This window comes from Dendropsophus ebraccatus, chromosome 1 (assembly GCF_027789765.1).
Source record: "Dendropsophus ebraccatus isolate aDenEbr1 chromosome 1, aDenEbr1.pat, whole genome shotgun sequence".
NCBI lineage: Eukaryota > Metazoa > Chordata > Amphibia > Anura > Hylidae > Dendropsophus > Dendropsophus ebraccatus.
The window spans coordinates 205,740,822-205,758,540 of NC_091454.1; the positions used below are offsets into that span (position 1 = coordinate 205,740,822).

Below are 17,719 nucleotides of genomic sequence, written 5' to 3' on the forward strand. Positions count from 1 at the left end.
TATAGAGTCATAATGCGGTGGTCACTCTATGGCGGTAATATTGGTCTGTATATAGTGTATATAGAGTCATTATGGGGCGGTCACTTTTATGGTGGTAATATTGGCCTATATATAGTGTGTTTTCTTCAATAACGGTATGGAGGTAATATTTGTTCCTGATTATAGTGATTTTTATTTATTTATTTATTTTTTTAAAGCAATTCATATAAATAGTTCTTGTATTTACACCACTAGCGGGCAGTCCTGACATTTAGCGGCAGTCCTGGCATGTAGGGGCAGTCCTGGCATTTAGCGGCAGTCCTGGCATTTAGCGGCAGTCCTGGCATGTAGTGGCAGTCCCAGAATGTAGCGGCGGTCCTGACATGTAGGGGCAGTCCCAGAATGTAGCGGCGGTCCTGACATGTAGGGGCAGTCCCGACATGTAGGGGCGGTCCCGACATGTAGGGGCGGTCCCGACATGTAGGGGCGGTCCCGACATGTAGCGGCGGTCCCGACATGTAGCGGCGGTCCCGACATGTAGCTGCGGTCCCGGCATGTAGCGGTAGTCCTGACATGTAGAGGCATGTAAACTTCTGAACTGAGTAAGGGCCCTAATACATGGAGCGAAAATTGTCCGAATCAGGACGCTATCGCTCTGTGAGGACACTGGGGAACATGATCAGGTAGTATATATCACAGACAAGGCCTGAGGACACCGGGGAACATGATCAGGTAGTATATATCACAGACATGGCCTGAGGACACCGGGGAACGTGATCAGGTAGTATATATATCTTTATTGTTTACTATATACAGCAAGGATTGCACACACATCACTAATGATATACTGTATATATACACATAGGGGGAGATTTATCAAACATAGTGTAAAGTGAAACTGGCTCAGTTGCCCCTAGCAACTTATCAGATTCCACCTTTCATTACTCAGATTCTAAGTAGGTGGAATCTGATTGGTTGCTAGGGGCAACTGAGCCAATTCTTCTTTACACCAGTTTGATAAATCTCCTCCATAGCTTTTGCTGTAGTAGGCTCTCTAAGCGAGCTCCATTCTACCAGATTGGCGCTCACTTCTGCAGAATATCAGGCCGTGTAATACGGCCTTAAAAGTGGCCGTACACTTCCAATAACTGCTGGCTGAACAATCCTTCAGCTGACAATTATCTCTCCCATCTGGTCCCGTCCTCCCCATACATAGAAATTTGGCACATCTGAGTTTCCCTGTGTTTTCTATGAGAGGGTAAAGCCATAGCCATACAGATCTGAAGGCGGCTTATCTCTCTTAGAACAAAGAGGTTGGGCATTGATTTTCCATCAAGCTTGATCCCCTATGTCCACTGATATCATCTGTCAGAGGACTGTCCAGAGAGCCCCATACACCTTACACTGATGGCCGAACCCACCAGGAGCAACAGGTACCACCAACAAAAGAGTAACATGTATGGGGACCTTAAATTGTTGCTAAAATATTTCAGCATTTGGGGCCCCACCTTTAACTTTGCCCAGGGCCACATCTAGTCTAAAACCGGCCCTGGATATAGATCAACTTTTAGAAAAACGTGTAACTCAGGAATTGCAGCAGCTAGAAAGACAGGAAATGGCTCAAAATACTCAGGGGGACTTGGTGAGTAAGAGCAGCTAGCATTACATTTTTTCACTCTTAGATGGATAACCCCTTTAATATAGAAACATTGAAGATTGTCAGCAGAAAAGCCCCCCTGGTCCATCTTATCTGCCCTTATATTATTTCCTTTCTTATTATCTTAGAATAGATATATGTTTATATATATTTACCAATCACATCAGCTGGAAGTTTGGTCCAAGCATCTACTACTCTTTTAGTAAAGTAACATTTTTCCGCGTCCCTTATCTTTCAGAAGGGGTGTGTCCTCTTGTTCTTAAGTTCAGTTTTTTTTCATTAAAAGCACTTCTCTCTAGAAATGTATTTAGTCCTTTAACATATTTAAAGGTTTCATTCATGTTGTTTATGAGGTGCAAGGGGGGATTATTTACTATATGAGGGTACAGATGGTGGCCTTCTTACTATATGAAGGCATAGAGGGAGCCTGCGTACTATCTTAGGCTCAAATTGGGACTAAATTCTACATGGGGACACATAAAATGGGCATTGTTACAGTGTGGAGCTTTTCACATAGGGACTTTATATAGTGGGAAGCATGGTGCTGTAGCGAGGAGTCTAAAATGTTTGTCTGGCGAAGTCTGCAGAGACATCACCAGGCAAAATCTTCATGATGGCCGGGCCAGATGGAAAAGAAAGAGAAAGCAAACAACTTTGATTAGCAAAAACTCCTCCGTGTAATGCCCCCTGTGCGTCATTGGATGTAACTGCACTATAATGACTAAGAAGGTCTGCATAACCTGCATACCTCTATATGATCACTGCTCAGGTGGGAATATTGGTCTTTATACAGTGGATTTTCTATATGGTGGTCTTATCCAGTCACTGTATGGTGAGGGAAGCGGTCGTGGTGTGACAGTATTATTTGTCCTGTATATGTTGGTATTATTAGAATTATTTTGTTTATAAAATGTATTTCATTCAGTGACCCTGCCTGAACAGCACAGAGACCCCAACAACACCAAACTCCGGGAAGCCTACGACACAATACAGAGACAATACAAAACACTTCCCAACTAAATACATCCAACTCCAAGATGCCCTCCAAGAAAACTCCTTCTAGGAACTATGGAACCACCTGGGCACAAAGGGGAAGAAAAACAACCTCCACATCCAGAATGGCAACATCTGTCTCCGGTATTTCAGAGACCTCTACAGAGATCCCAAAGAAGCAACAAAGCCCGGACCAAGAATAAATTATATTAAAACTGAAGGCCATGGAGGAGATAGTGAAGGACTTCCAAAACCCTCTGGATTCACCCATAACACCACAGGAGATATCAGAGAGAATATCAACTATAAGGTGTAAGAAAGCCAGCGGTACAGACGGCATCCCAACCAAAATGATTAGGTACAGCAAAACTGTACAACATCCTGCTGAGCTCTGGCTACTTCCCTCATGCTTGGAACCAAGGTGTCATAACCCCAATACACAAAAGCGGGGACAGGTATGACCTGGCCAACTACTGAGGGGTATGTGTCAGCAGCAACTTGGGGAAATGTAGCGTCCCAGCACAGGTGTGCCAATAAGTCTTTATACACCTGGGTAAAGTAACTCTCTCAGGTTTTGCACAGAAGGGGATGAAGGAGAGTGTATTAAGTGTTTTCCCCACTAGAGGTCACTGTACTATTTTATTGTGTGTACTGTACCAAGCAAAGCTGAAGGTCTAATGGGTTAACTATTACTTGTCACATGTTATGTTTTGTCCTGTTACAGGTGCAGGCTCTTTTCCCTCACTTTTTTCCCTATCACCTCCCCTCTTTCTTACCCACACACAGTCTTAGGCTAGATAAGGTTTCCCAAACAAGGAGCTAGTTCCTGGTGGGAGGGTCTTTTGGTCTTTTGTCAGTAGAAGTGGGGAACTAGAGAGAGGGCACAGTTCCTGGGAGAGTCGCAAAGTCCTGGGACTTCATACTACCCCATCAGGACGGGAGCCTGACAATGTGGAGCAGAAGGCGGTCAGATCTCTGTATCTATACTTGAGTATGAGTATTCTTGTTCTACTTCTGGTCCTTCTCTATGCTATCCCGGCAGAGTATATTGCTACTTGTGTGGTGCACTCCTGTGAGGCTCGACCGGTCACTTGCTAGATGGTGAAGTGTGACTCCACTACAGTGGTGGTTGGTCGGAATATAGCTCAGCCAGATGTTAGGTTGTCGTGACGACAGTGCCAGTTGGGCACACAGGTATGGAGGCACACCTGCTTTTATTTTAGTGAGGCTGGCTATACTCTTTCCCCTGTGGTCGGTGACCTGCTGGGCTGTGAGGGGGTCCCTTGGGCGCTTCTCACGATGGTCCGGAGTGGAGTTGTGAACCAACCGGACTATCTTTACCGCCACCCACAGAAAGGGGAGATGACCCAAGGAAGGTGCTATTACTGTGTAGGTGCTTAAGCAATAATCACTTAGTCACATTACAGCAAATAAACTCTCTTTTACTTAAAAAAAATACTTGATACAATGATATACAATGGACTTGACAATATACTTTGGACTTTAGTGACAAAACTTGTGCTGAGAGCTTGAGAGGTAGAATAGCAGTGCTGGCTTGGTTGCTTGCTAAGTATAGTAAGGTCAGAGAAGTAGAGAGGAGGATGTTGAGAGAGTCCCAACCCAATGTAGTACTGAGCTCTGCAGGAACTTTAGAAGTAGAATAAGTAGAATACTTGAGAGTAGAGAGAATACTTGTGCCTGTGTTTTGACTTCTTTGGTCTTTGCACCACCTATTGCCCACCACTGTCGGGTGACCCATCCTAGAGGGTGACACAAGCCCCAGACCTTGTTACGTGGGTTGAGCAGAGTGGCCAAGGTTTCCTGGTTACACCCGCGCTGCGAAATAGAGTACATAGGATTCTAGCAACTTTGCTCTATCCGGATCAGTTCCTCTTTCTTTAGGATACTGTCCTGCACCTTTAGACTTGTTCACGGCGTGATCTGGGATGATCCCTGACTTGTCCTCTCTGAGAGTGTTTAGCACTGCATAGTGTGTGGAAGTGCTGCTATCAAGAAGAGAGTGTTCGTACTTCCCATGTGCATCTGTAGACTAGACTACACTGGACTTTCTCCTTTGACAGGGAACCTGGCATCAGCCAGGGCCAAATATGACTGCTGTAGGGACCGCTCTGGCTTGCGTCCTCTCTGTACAGGAACCAGACTAAGGGCCCTATTCCACGGGACGATTATCGTTCACATAATCGTTAACGATAAACAATCCAAACGACCGCTATTGTGAAAGACCTGAAATCGTTCACCCATTTACATGGAACGATAATCGTTACTTATGATCACTCTTGCGGTCGTCTTGTCGTCGCTATTGCGTTTGTCACTACTTCGAAAGACCAAACGACGCCTTATTCAATGCGAACGAGCAACAATAAAAATAGGTCCAGGTCTTATTAAACGATCAACGATTTCTCATTCGTCCGTTAATCCTTAACTGTTATTCAACCGAACGATTAGCGCTTAGATTCGAACGACTTAACGATAATCATTGCATGAAATAGGGCCCTAATACTCACTAACTCTTTCTCTCCCCGTGTAACTACCTTCTACAGGATATGTAATACCTGCTGTGAGAGGGTGAGAAGAGAGGGCAGAGAAAGAAGGAGAAAAGACATAGGTAGAGAAGAGGAAAGAGCTCTCAATGGTGCACAGATTACAAACAACAATAACCCTCGAGTACTACAGCTGTGCAATACAATATACATGTACAATATACATACTAGCGACATCTAGTGGCAAAACTTAGGTACGACTGCATCACCACTTTTACTTACAGTACAGGCTTTTGCAAAGGGTGCATACATCAGCAGCACCCGTGATGGGACACCACACCTGGACAGGGCCCTCAAGATGTTCCTCTACTCTACCCTGCTCTTACAACTCTCTACTACAACCTTTTGCCTATACCTGTAATCCAAAGTGCTCTTAACTTGTATTGCACTGATGTTTTTACAAGTAAACCGAATTATCCTGGTTAAGCTATCGGACTCTAGTATATTATTGTTGCAGCCGCACCTATTCACCTGTTCACACTTGCTCATCCTCAACCTCAAGCCCATTTGTCCAGGGGTGGGTTCCAACACCACTCCTGGTCACCGTGACAAGTGTCCAAGTGACCCTCCACCTATGCAGTAGCCACAACACCGCATAGCTACCCTGGCATATAGCAGAAACTGTTCAACAACTGCCTGAGCCAGAGAATCCTGAGCCAGAGAATCCTCAACTTTCTCACCCAGCACAAAGTCCTCAGAAAAAGTCAAGAAGGGTTCATGCTGAACCACCGCACCACGGACCATGTCTACACCCTGTACTGCCTCATCCAGAGCGACGTCCACAACACAAACAAAGGAAACATGTAGGCCTGTTCTGTGGACTTCAAAAAGGCTTTCTATTCGGTGTGGCACATAGGATTGCTCCTAAGATTGCCGGAGAGTGGAATAGGGCGAAAGACCTACGATGTAATCAAAAGCTCCTACACGGGGAACCAATGCTGCGTGAAGGTAAATGGGAAGAGAATAGCTAATTTCCAGCAGATCCTCAGTCCAACTCTCTCCAACATTTACATCAATGAAGTGGCAGCAGCTCTGGAGATCTCCCCAACACCAAGTCTTGCCCTCCATTACACTGAGATGAAATTCCTTCTGTACGATCTTCTCCTCCCAACTGAGAAAGGTCTCTAAGAACAGCTAGCCATTCTGGAGAAGTTCAGCACCATTTGGGCCCTACTTATCAACCTAAAGAAGGAAGGAAGAGAAGGAAAACAAAGTCAGCTGGGTCCCTACCTTAACACTACACAACCACCCTCTTACAGCTACCAGCAGCTACACCTACCTTGGCCTCATAATAGAACATGAATATGTAAAAGAAGAGCCCGTGGAGCCTCATTTAAGAGTCCCGGAGGGATATCTGGCAAGTCCTGTGATTCAAGACTCTTAAATGAGGCTCCACAGGCTCTTCTTTTGCATATTCATGTTTCCCAGGGAGCAATGCACCTAGGATTTCACTGCATTGAGCGCTTTAACCGGCAGCCGGCAGTGTTATCTTTGGCTGGTCTCCTTGAGATCAGCGATCTGTTTCTCTCATAAAAGAACAGACTGGGAGCTTTAAATCAGCCATCAGACCACTATTCTACCACCTGCAAAACCTTTTACGCCATCAGACGACTATTCTACCACCTCAAAACACTTGTCAGGGTTTGGCTTAAAATCTTTGTCTCCATCATTGCACCAATCCTCCTGTATGGCAGTGAAGTCTGGGGCCCTCATACATACCCCAACTGGCCAAGATGGGATTCCAGTCTAACAGAAATATTTCACCTGGAATTCTGTAAGCATCTCCTCCAGGTCCATCGGAGCACTTTTAACTGTGCTTGTAGAGCAGAGCTGGGCAGATTCACCCTACACCTCACAATTCAGAAGAGGATGCTGTGATTCTGGGGCCACCTACATGGTAGTAGTGATGGTTCCTATCACCATAAAGCCCCAGGAGCCCCAGGCAAAGCAGAGCCCCAAAACATACCTACTGGAACCCAGCCTAACCGGACAATCACCCCATGCCACCTCACAAAAGCCGAGATCGGGAACACAAAAAAAAGGAGACAGGAAGAATACTTCCAAGATTGGAGGGAGGAGGTCAAAGAATCCCAGAATACCAGAGTCTACAGAGAGAATACAGACTGGCCCCATATCTGGAGGAGCTTCCCAGTCAGGCTGGATATACAGGCTACCCTGCAAGGAGCATAGGCACAATGGAGGCAGGATGATGGGAATTGTCTCATGCTCCTTCTCAGGATCCCATGTATGGATAGAGGAGCCATGACACAGGGATGAGGAAGAAGTGGGGCAGCATGGTTATAAAGAACGGCCCACAGTAAAGGCAGTCTTTTTGTAAAGGTGGTCAACCCCTTTAAAGCACACCAAGTTCATAACAGTAGGGGATATGTGTATGATTGCTGGGCGTCTGACTGTGGCCCCACAATTTATTTCAATAGCAAGTGTAACAGAGACTGTGCTGAGCTGCAGCATACCCCCCCCCCCCCCAAGCAGAGAGGGGTGGAAGAGAAAAGAGGCGTGCATGCTGCAGCACAGCCTCTACCACTCTTGACACAGATTCCAAATACTACTCTTTTCCTTTAAAAAATTGCAAAAAGATGACATTATTTCCAAATCTGTGGATCTGCAAATAGTCGATCCTTCCTTAGGTGCCACGAAATAGATGTTAAAGGAAAAGTTCGTCGAAATTAAATTATTAAATTATTGTATTGCCCCCCAAAAGTTATACAAATAACCAATATACACTTATTCCGGGAGATGCTTATAAAGGGCTTTTTTCACTGCACTTACTACAGCATCAAGGCTTCACTTCCTGGATAACATGGTGATGTCACTTCGTGGATAACATGGTGATGTCACTACCTGGATAATATAGTGATGTCACTTCCTGGATAACATGGTGATGTCACGACCCGACTCCCAGAGCTGTGCGGGCTGTGGCTGCTGGAAAGGATGATGGCAGGGGGACACTGATGGACACAGGGCACTGGAGGGACACTGAGCATCCCCCTGCCATCATCCTCTCCAGCAGCCACAGCCCTCACAGCTCTGGGAGTTGGGTCGTGACATCACCATTTTATCCAGGAAGTGAAGCCTTGATGCAGTAGTAAGTGCAAAGAAAAAAGCACTTTATAAGCATTTACCCTAATAAGTGTATATTGGTGATTTGTATAACTTTTGGGGGGCAATTTAATAAAAATTTTCACCGGACTTCTCCTTTAATAGTCGTAATAAAGTCCATTAGCACTGACCGCTTGGCCAGATGGTGCCCAGATGGCTCCAGTGGGGTTGCTGCAGCCATCTATAGGGTTCTAGTGCTGCATGCCCATACAGGACTATAGTGAAGACTTCTCGGGGTATTGAGGCCAGCATCTGCTCTGGAAGTTCCACCACCACCTGGTAAGATTTGGCGCCCCTCCAGTAATTAGTAGATGTGAACTATCTGGCAGATCTATTAATGTGCAGAATATGGTAATATTTTAAGAGGATTGAATTTATATGATGACGTGGTATAAGCATATTACTGTGCAATGTGCCTATTTATACATCCCGGGGAATGATTGGCCTCCTATAGTAATGAATACACCGCTGGTCATTTGTTTCCATCGCCAATTTCTTTGCTCACTGCTCTTCAAGAATACACACACATTATATATATATTTATATATATATATATATATATATATATATATATATATATACACTTGGACTATAGCGTACTCAGAAGATAGAAATATCATATGATCATATTTGGCAGTCATAACTCATACAGATGGTTGTCAGGTCTGCGAGTGTTAATCCATGGAAAGGATTACTTGGTATGGGGCCAAACGGAGGTCTCTTCTGGGTGGGAGGGATTGGATCACAAGGTCACTCACCTTATGACAGCCATAGATGTTTTCTATTATTAGATACAGTCACTAACCATCAATGGGTAGATGATCACTGCCGCCATGTTGTGTCCCATATTCTGCTAATATCCCAGATCAGTGGATGTGTTAGGATTGTAGCGAGGGGGGCAAAGCCTGCTGGTTTATTTAGGGCAGGATGCTCAACTTGCCATCCTATAGCTACAATAGGGTATTGCACAGTCACTTGAATAGATGTGACACCAGTGACCCCAGTGCACAAGAATGGTGCGGTTTCTGTAAGAGGGGGAGACAGACTTCTCTTCTTAAAGGGCTTATCCACAGTTAGAAAGACATTGATGCAAAGCACCATTTTGTCTTCAGTTTGTAGTATTTGCAGTTCAGTTCCACTGAAGTGAATGGATCCAAGTTGTAATACCACACACAACCTGAAGACAGGTGTGGAGCTGTTTTCTGAGAAAAGCAGCTACATTTTTATGTCCATAATCATTATTCTCCAAACACACTGAAAATGAATCACCACAGACCAATAAAACAAGAAACCTTGTGTATTTTTGCTTCAGTCTCTATACATCTCCATGGTAACAGACAACACAAAACTGTGTAGTCTGATCCTTTTCACACTCTTCCATCTTCTGGTTTGCTAAGATTCTCAGTTTTAAAATATCTATAGAGCAGGTTTTTATCATGTGTACGCCAGGGGGAGTATGTACGTTAAGCACTTGCACCTGTTAGTTGCTGTTGCTAACTAACTCTTGTTTTTCTGTCTGTACTTAAGCCACATGCAGCGTGCAACCTACAGTGTGAACAGAGACATAGGAGTGCTGCCGACTTTTTCTTTTTTTTTCTCTGTTGTATGTGGGGTGTGTGGCTGCCTCCTGTTGGCTTGCACTCCACCCATGTCCCAAGGCTGCTATTATTTGGCTCCTATCTGCCCAGTTGTAGGCTTGTTCAGCCCAGGAGAGGCCATTGCTAGTGTGAAAATGCTAGAGTAGGGACACTCTGTTTGATCAAATGGTTTGCCAAGATCCTCATCTTTTTTTTTTTAATATCTACAGAGCAGGATTTTATTGTGTGTAAACCAGGTAGAGTATATACAGTAAGCACTTACACCTGTGGGTTGCTGTTGCATTTTTTTTTTGTCAGTACCTCTTCCACATGTAGCATGCAACCTACAGTGTGAACAGAGGCATAGAGGTGTTGCCAACTTTTTTTTTTTCTGTCTTCCATCTTCTACTGACAATCTTTGCTTACAAAGTAGTATGTTAACATAAAAATCATAACAGTAGCAATTTTATAGATTTTTAATAAAAATATTTTTAGATTTATTTAAATTAGAGGTAGCGAATTTACAGTATAAGTATGGTAATAAGTTAGCTTGGCAATATGCTTATCAGCTGGCTGCGGTTGAACTCTGGTGCCTGGAAAAGCTGGATCCAGTCCTGAGAAACTTCTCCCAGTTTTCCAGGACTGGAGCCAGCTTTTCCAACCACCTGGAGAGAAGCAACATTCAGCTCAAAGGCAGCCGGCCGATAGGCCAATTGCCGAGCTAACAAATCACTTCACTTGTACTGTAAATTCGCTCATCTCTAATTAAAAAACATTGCTTGTGGAAAGATTTGGGTCGTATGACAGTAATCCATGTCCTATGCCGAAATATGACAGACATTATAGGGGGCTCCTCATTTTGTGATCCTTTTCTATGTCAGAACAGGGGGCTGCCGCCTGCCGTGAAAGTCCATTCATTTTTTTATGTTAATCATCATTTAGTAGTTTTATAGCAACATGTACACAATGGCGGAGATTTATCAAACATGGTGTAAAGTGAAACTGGCTCAGTTGCCCCTAGCAACCAATCAGATCCCACCTTTCATTCCTCACAGACTCTTTGGAAAATGAAAGGTGGAATCTGATTGGTTGCTAGGGGCAACTGAGCCAGTTTCACTTTACACCATGTTTGATAAATCTCCCCCAATGTATATGTTATACTATATACCATGCCGAAGTCTCTTATATCTAGACTGTGGTATCTGAGGTTTCCTAGAAACTACACAACTTCCTGTCTGGGTGACCACAATGACATTACTTAAAGCTCCAGGCACAGAGGTGGTCACAGGACGTTCGGTCTGGTGCACAATAATAGGCTTCTATCGGTGTGTGGTTAGGAGGACCGGATAGCCATAGGTGTTAAGATGACCTGAATCTTACTTGTGTGTATGATCGCTTTAAAGCCAATGTACCATCAGGGGATGAACCACAGCCCGGTTCCCACGCATGGCACTGGTCTATTCCCAGGCACCGGCCCGGCATGAAGCACTGGAGACACCTGGCCTAGGCATGATGGGAATTGTAGCTGGAGAGCCAGTTTGCCAGCCCTGCTCTACTATGTCCAGGTCCCTCATGCGGCCTTATCTATTCCCTTAGTATATAACACAGACTTTGGGTTCATATATTCTTTATTAAATTATCACAACAATCAAAGAGAAGATATCTGACAATTCATTGCAATCACTCAGTGACAGATTCTGTAAGGACACATGATGGGTGATATGTAGGGAATGGATTGTGGGTTCTTTGGTAAACTATACATGTATGAGCTTTACAGCACACAAGTAGATGGAGCTTAGCCTTCTAAAATACATAATCTCCAGAATTTAACCCTTAAAGGGGTTATCCAGGATTAGAAAAACATGGCCGCTTTCTTCCACAAACAGCAACACTTTTGTCCTTAGTTTGGGTGTGTGGTTTTGCAGCTCAGTGCCGTTAAAGTGAATGGAACTGATTTGTAATACCACACACACAACCTGAGCACAGGGGTGGTGCTGTTTTTCCAAGAAAGTAGCTGTGCTTTTTCTAATCCTGAATAACCCCTTTAGGGTACGTTCACACTTACCAGATCCGCAGCAGAAAATACGCAGCAGATTTCATTTAAATAACTGAACACAGCATCAAATCTGCTGCGGATCCTGTAGGTGTGAACGCACCCTTAAACAAAAGGCAACCTTACCCAGCCCATAGTAAACAGACTCTTGGTTCTGATCAAAACCGATTTCATTGGCAAACGAAGCCTTAGATGTGAGCGGCTGCCGCAGAGATCGATTCTGTTCCTATACGCCCTGTATTATGTGCACCCAGCCTCGCTAGATTTGCAGAAAAGCTGAGTTTCTTTCTCAGGCGTGAAGCTTCTCCAGGTCATTGGTATTACAGCCAAGCATTATGCACTTGAATAATATCTCCTATCATAGGTACTAGGGCAGATGAGCAATAAGCTATACAGCAAAGGAAATCTTTGGATCACATTTTTTTTTTCATGTCTACATCTGTCTTGTCAAATCCGAGTTGGTTCTGGATCATGACTCCTACAAATATACCTAATGCAGAATATAAAATAGGATCAATCACATAAGGACAGGGGGTGTCTAGTTTAGAAAACAGACTCTTACACCCCTGTTCACATACACATCCCTATTGTTATAACCAACTCTTTGCTATGGGCAGCTATTGCACTTTTTCCCCTTGCAAACATTTTGCGAAATCTAGAATAAGAAAAACAGGAGTGACTGTAAGTCAATGGAAAATATAGGATGACACTTAGAAGAGGAGAACACTGATAAACACATACATGTATATATTTCATATTAAAAGGCACATATATATATATTATATATTTTCATTTGCAATAATAAAAAACCTCATTTGTATTCACAATGACTGATGTGCCCATACCCGGTGTACTGATAGTATCCAGTATCACACACGTCCTTGCAACCAAATACTCTCCCACACCATTGTTCTGTTGCAAAACCACAACTCCTATCATGCCCTGAGAGCCAGCATGTTGGGAGTTGTAGTTTTGTAACAGCTGGAGAACACTCTCCTATACAAGGACAACTAAAATGCCCCCAGTATCTGGTCATGTCATACTCTGGGATGGCAGACAGCCCCCCCACCCTGGATATACAACACCTTTCATTGATAGAAATTGATAAAGCACCACGCCACATATGACAAACCATGTATTTTATAAGGCTGTTCAATATATATTACGACAAATCAAACACCCCCCCACACAGTACAGCGCTTAGCTTTGGTCCTGTATAAATGAATGGAAACAGAGATTTCATTTTTTTTGATAGTTAATACACAGTGCAACCAGCAGGGTTCGCTCTCAATATTCTGTTGTGTGTTAATACATTTACAAGTGATCAATCTGTACACAGGATAGAAATCATTCGACCCCCCCCTCCCCCTTAAAGAAATACACATACAAAGAAGACGCTATAGACTATAAGGCACATGATCCAGTACTAGACTGTACTGACAAAGGACAAACTACTGAACTTTCCCAGATGTGAAGCAGACGCCATGAAATGTCTATGGAAGGTGCACCCGGAGTGCCCGGCTAACAGCAGCGGTGGTGAGGGTAGGCAGACGGGCACAATACCAGGTCGCTATCAAAGTACAAATATCCTTCAGGAATCTTTGTTACAAATTTTTAGCAAAAATAGATGATATCAAAACATAAACAAACAAACAAAAACAAAAAAAAAAACAATAGAGGAGGATCAATCATTTTACCAAGACCCTCAAAGTGATGAACCCTCTGGTAAAACCTCTTCACATAGAAAGCGGAGCCCACAGTCATAAAGAATGGGGCACACTTGTAACCAGAGGACGACACAAGGCTGGTTGGTTGGGTCGCAGTGTGACGTGGAGTGTTACTAAAAAGAACAAAGATCCAGAGACAAGATGGAGGTCACTCTTATTCATTGCTAGGAAACTGCTGATCCAGAGACTTTAGGCCGTCCAGGAAGAGGGTGGGTGTTAAGACGTGAGTGGAGCCTGAGACAAAGAAGTCAATGGTTAAGTCAGCAAGGTAAACAATATTGGCAGGGTAAAAAATTATGGTTCTGTGAGACTAGAAATAGTTAGGCCAGGGTCACGTTCACATTTGAGAAAACAAAAAAATAACGGAAGGTAAAAACAGATGCGGTTGCATGTCATCCTGCAAGGTTCGTTTTCCATTGACTTTCCATTTTTTTCTGTTATTAAACGTACTGAAACTGCTATAGTGTAACGGGTACAAAAGCACAGTGTGAACCCAGCCTAAGGTTAGCTTCACACGGCCTTTTAGTGTCCGATTAATGGATCAGTTCTTATGTAAAACGTGGTTGTCTAATGGGATGGTATACAACTGCAGCCATTTTTCCATATGTTTCTGCATCCATTTCCCCCCCACAAAACAGATACACAAAAGCTTAGTGTGAACATACCTTGACACTGTTATCCATCTTGTAGCTCAGCCATGTGAAAAGATTGTTTTGGTAGGGGTCTAGGTTTTTAGACCCCCACTGATCACCAGAATGAGGGAAGAGAAGCGTGCAGGACTGGGGGGAAATGCCTGTCCCGGGCTGATGGAGTGGCCGCTCAGCCAATCATTGACTGGAGCAGATTCCCATCCCAGTCACTTACTGGCTGAGCACCAGTCCATCAGCCGGGTTGTGACATGGACACCCCGGAGCCCGGCAGGGGGTCCCACGGCAGCTCCCACCATTTGGGCTTGGATCCTGAAGTGTGGTTTACTGTATATGCTACAAAAATGATCTGATGTAGTCACTAGCTGGTCTATAGTGCTGGGGCCTATCCATGGTCGTATAAACAGGCGTCTCATTTGGGGACGTTCCAAAGATGGCACTACTGCAAATCCAAAATACATTACTAACACTAGACTAGACACAGACCCCATCAGTGACATGACTGCCTGAAACCTACCGATCAGCACTTCCCATTTGGAGTCTGTAGCTTTAGTTATTTCATAGGCGCATCTCATCTCAGACATGGAGACTCCTCCCAGGACGTAGACAATGAGCCGAGGTCCTGACCTGTATTCTGCGGCGCTGCGCGTCTTGTGCCAGTGACCGAACCGTGCGCTGAGAAACAGAAAGACGTGTGTGAGATAAAGACGAAGCTCCAGGCCGAACGCTTCAGAACCAGCACGGACTATAATTCCTCACCTCACCACCGCCTGAGAACTGGCCACTTGGTTGCAGGGTTCTGACACAAAGGGCCACTGCTTCTTATCCAGCTTATCTTCAATGGCGTCCTACAATAGATACAACAGATCTGTATTAGACATGGGCACAGAGAATACACAAGGGAAATACTGAAAGTAAAAAGCAGATACCAAAGTGCATTAAAGGGATTATCTAGGGGTTAAGTGTCGCCTATCCTTATGTCCACCCGGATAACGTTGCAGCACCTACTGCCTCTATTATATGATTAAAGCAATTTACCTCCATGACGTCTTTTAGAACCGGTATCCAGCGTGACAGGTCATAGGTGGGGTGTAGCCGGATCTTTCTGTCAGGCCTGTGTGGTGTGGAGGACTGTTGCTGCAGGAGGCGAAAAACAGATACTGACATTTTATTGCTTGGATACACAGGTTATTATGATCTCATGGGCAGTGACCAATGGCAAAAGGCAGGGAACTTAAAGAAAAAAAACAATAAAACTAAAAACTTTACGATGTCACATGACTGCCTCCACCACTGCCCAGGGTAAAGCTAATTCCTACATGCCCACAAGTTTTTGGCTTTTTTTTTTTAAGCCTGGAAGAGGCATGTGTTGAGTCTGTCCTGTTGAGGTCACCTTACCGTGGTGGGATAGTACACTGATATCTGATAACAAGACATAATAGTAATCCAATAACATGACATTTAATCTGATAACATGAACTTAATTTTTAAACAGCAATATTGAAAAAAATTACAATCGGTGATTGGCCGAGTGTATAGTCAGTGGCCGATGATTTTAGGTCAGGACCAAAAGACTTGATCAGTTGATAATTGTTGTATCGGCTGATCATTGTCTCTAATATACAGAGCAAACATCGACCTGATTCGGCTGATTATCGCTCTGTGAAAAAGGGCCCTCACTTACATTGTTAGTATGTGTCGGTGACCTGTACTATCTGTGCAATGAGAAAAAACACGAGAGCTCAAAGTGGAGTAATGCTCTACAGCATAACAGCATACCCCTGATATCACACGGGTTCCCAGGCGCTGCAGGTTGCGAATGATGTTGCTGTCGCTCTGTATGTTGGCATGCTGGATTAGTTTGGTTAAGTTTTCCTCTGTTATACCTACATGTGAGAGAATTACAAAGAAGTCATTCAGCTTGTGGCCACTGTGGTTCACAATGGGAAATATAATGACACAAGGCAGAACTCCACACAATGAGTGATAGTACTATGCATGGATGTCTACACATCAGAATACCGGTTTAAAGGGACTATTTTTTTTTTTTTTTAAGGGGGGGGGGGGGGGGGATTTGAAGAGGTTATCCAAGATTGACTATACATGATCATACCCTGTCATGCATTGACTAATGTGGTCAACCTGACCTGGTATAGAGGGCTATAGGGTAGAGGAGTCTTAATGACCAATGCCATGTAGACATAACTCCTCCTTATAGGTACGGCAGTGTTTATAGGGTCAGTTGGCTCAGCTCAGAACCCTCTTACTTGACAGGACCCCCCCCCGGGCACTTACCGTTCTTTAGGTAAATATACAGCATGATGATCCGGATTTTGTCATAAGGTTTGACAGCTGGATCCAGTAGCACAGGGACAATAATTTTCATGGGGTCCTTTAATTTCTGACCTTCAACATCGGTGCCCATGGCCAAGTCCTATAGGAAGAAGAGGAGGATTTATAATTGTGCGTTTGGGCACAGAATTCTTCTAATGTGTAAACAGGAACATTAAACCATGACCTAAAAAGCGGCAAAACATATTCGCCCCAGCTACAAATAAAATTAATGTTTGGGATCCCTCCCTGACTGCCAAAAAACTAAACCTTACTACTCTTACCATGAAGCACCTCTATATATACACATAAACTATGTCCCCAAGTGCACCGTTCATGTGCCACTTATCTGTATGGAACTTGTATTATCATATGTAACAGCGTCAGGAGCAAAGACTAGCAGGCTATTCCCATTGGGTCTCATGGCGGACATACCTGTTCCACACCGCACAGTTTGTCTACACCTCCTTTAAAATGCTTCATGCAGTCCTCTGTCAGGTGAAGGTGTGTGGAGTACTGTGTGTGAGAGAGAGGAAACATTAGATATGTAGGACATTTGCCTTTATGTGATAGATGTGTTTCATCCATTGGAGACAATATTAAACGCTTTGGCCCCATTCACACCTCCGTGGACGTTTTTATGGCCAGGAAACACTGATCAGGAAGCTTTTCACCAGGGTTTCCTGACCGTAAACACAATCAGGAAACAATAAACCCCCCCCCCAAAAAAAACCTCATCTGCTGCAGGTTGAAGCGGTGACCCCCTCCGGCTTCTCCCTGTGTCTTTGGGACTTGCTAATGCACGAGTGACGTCACTTATGTGCCGTATAATGCAGCACCTGGTCAGAAGAGTGTGATTGACAGGACCGGGAGCCGGCAGCTCCCAGACCTGTCACACACAGCACCGCATTTAACTGTATGCGCTTCTGATAAGGAGCATGTACAGATGCCAGTGTCATCACCTGGCAGCACTTGCCTGGGCTGCCAAGCAATACATCCAGAAGTCCGGACATTTTCTACAAGCACATCCAAAGCTGTCTGGAATTCTGGATGCCCCCATGGGGTTCTATGGGG

At 44.3% G+C, this 17,719-nt stretch overlaps 1 protein-coding gene across 1 annotated transcript in view; it reads right to left on the bottom strand.

The window, feature by feature from the left end:
* Positions 1 to 11,497: 11,497 nt before the first annotated feature.
* The window catches only part of STXBP2 (syntaxin binding protein 2), a 29,658-nt gene continuing 23,436 nt past the window's right edge, over positions 11,498 to 17,719 (bottom strand). The window contains exons 13-19 of the mRNA XM_069945570.1: positions 17,081 to 17,161; positions 16,610 to 16,748; positions 16,094 to 16,200; positions 15,353 to 15,451; positions 15,074 to 15,162; positions 14,832 to 14,989; positions 11,498 to 13,901 (exon numbers count right to left, since the gene is read on the bottom strand). Coding sequence (XP_069801671.1) covers positions 13,822 to 13,901; positions 14,832 to 14,989; positions 15,074 to 15,162; positions 15,353 to 15,451; positions 16,094 to 16,200; positions 16,610 to 16,748; positions 17,081 to 17,161 — 753 coding nt within the window. The 3' untranslated portion in view covers positions 11,498 to 13,821. The remainder of the gene's footprint in view (positions 13,902 to 14,831; positions 14,990 to 15,073; positions 15,163 to 15,352; positions 15,452 to 16,093; positions 16,201 to 16,609; positions 16,749 to 17,080; positions 17,162 to 17,719) is intronic.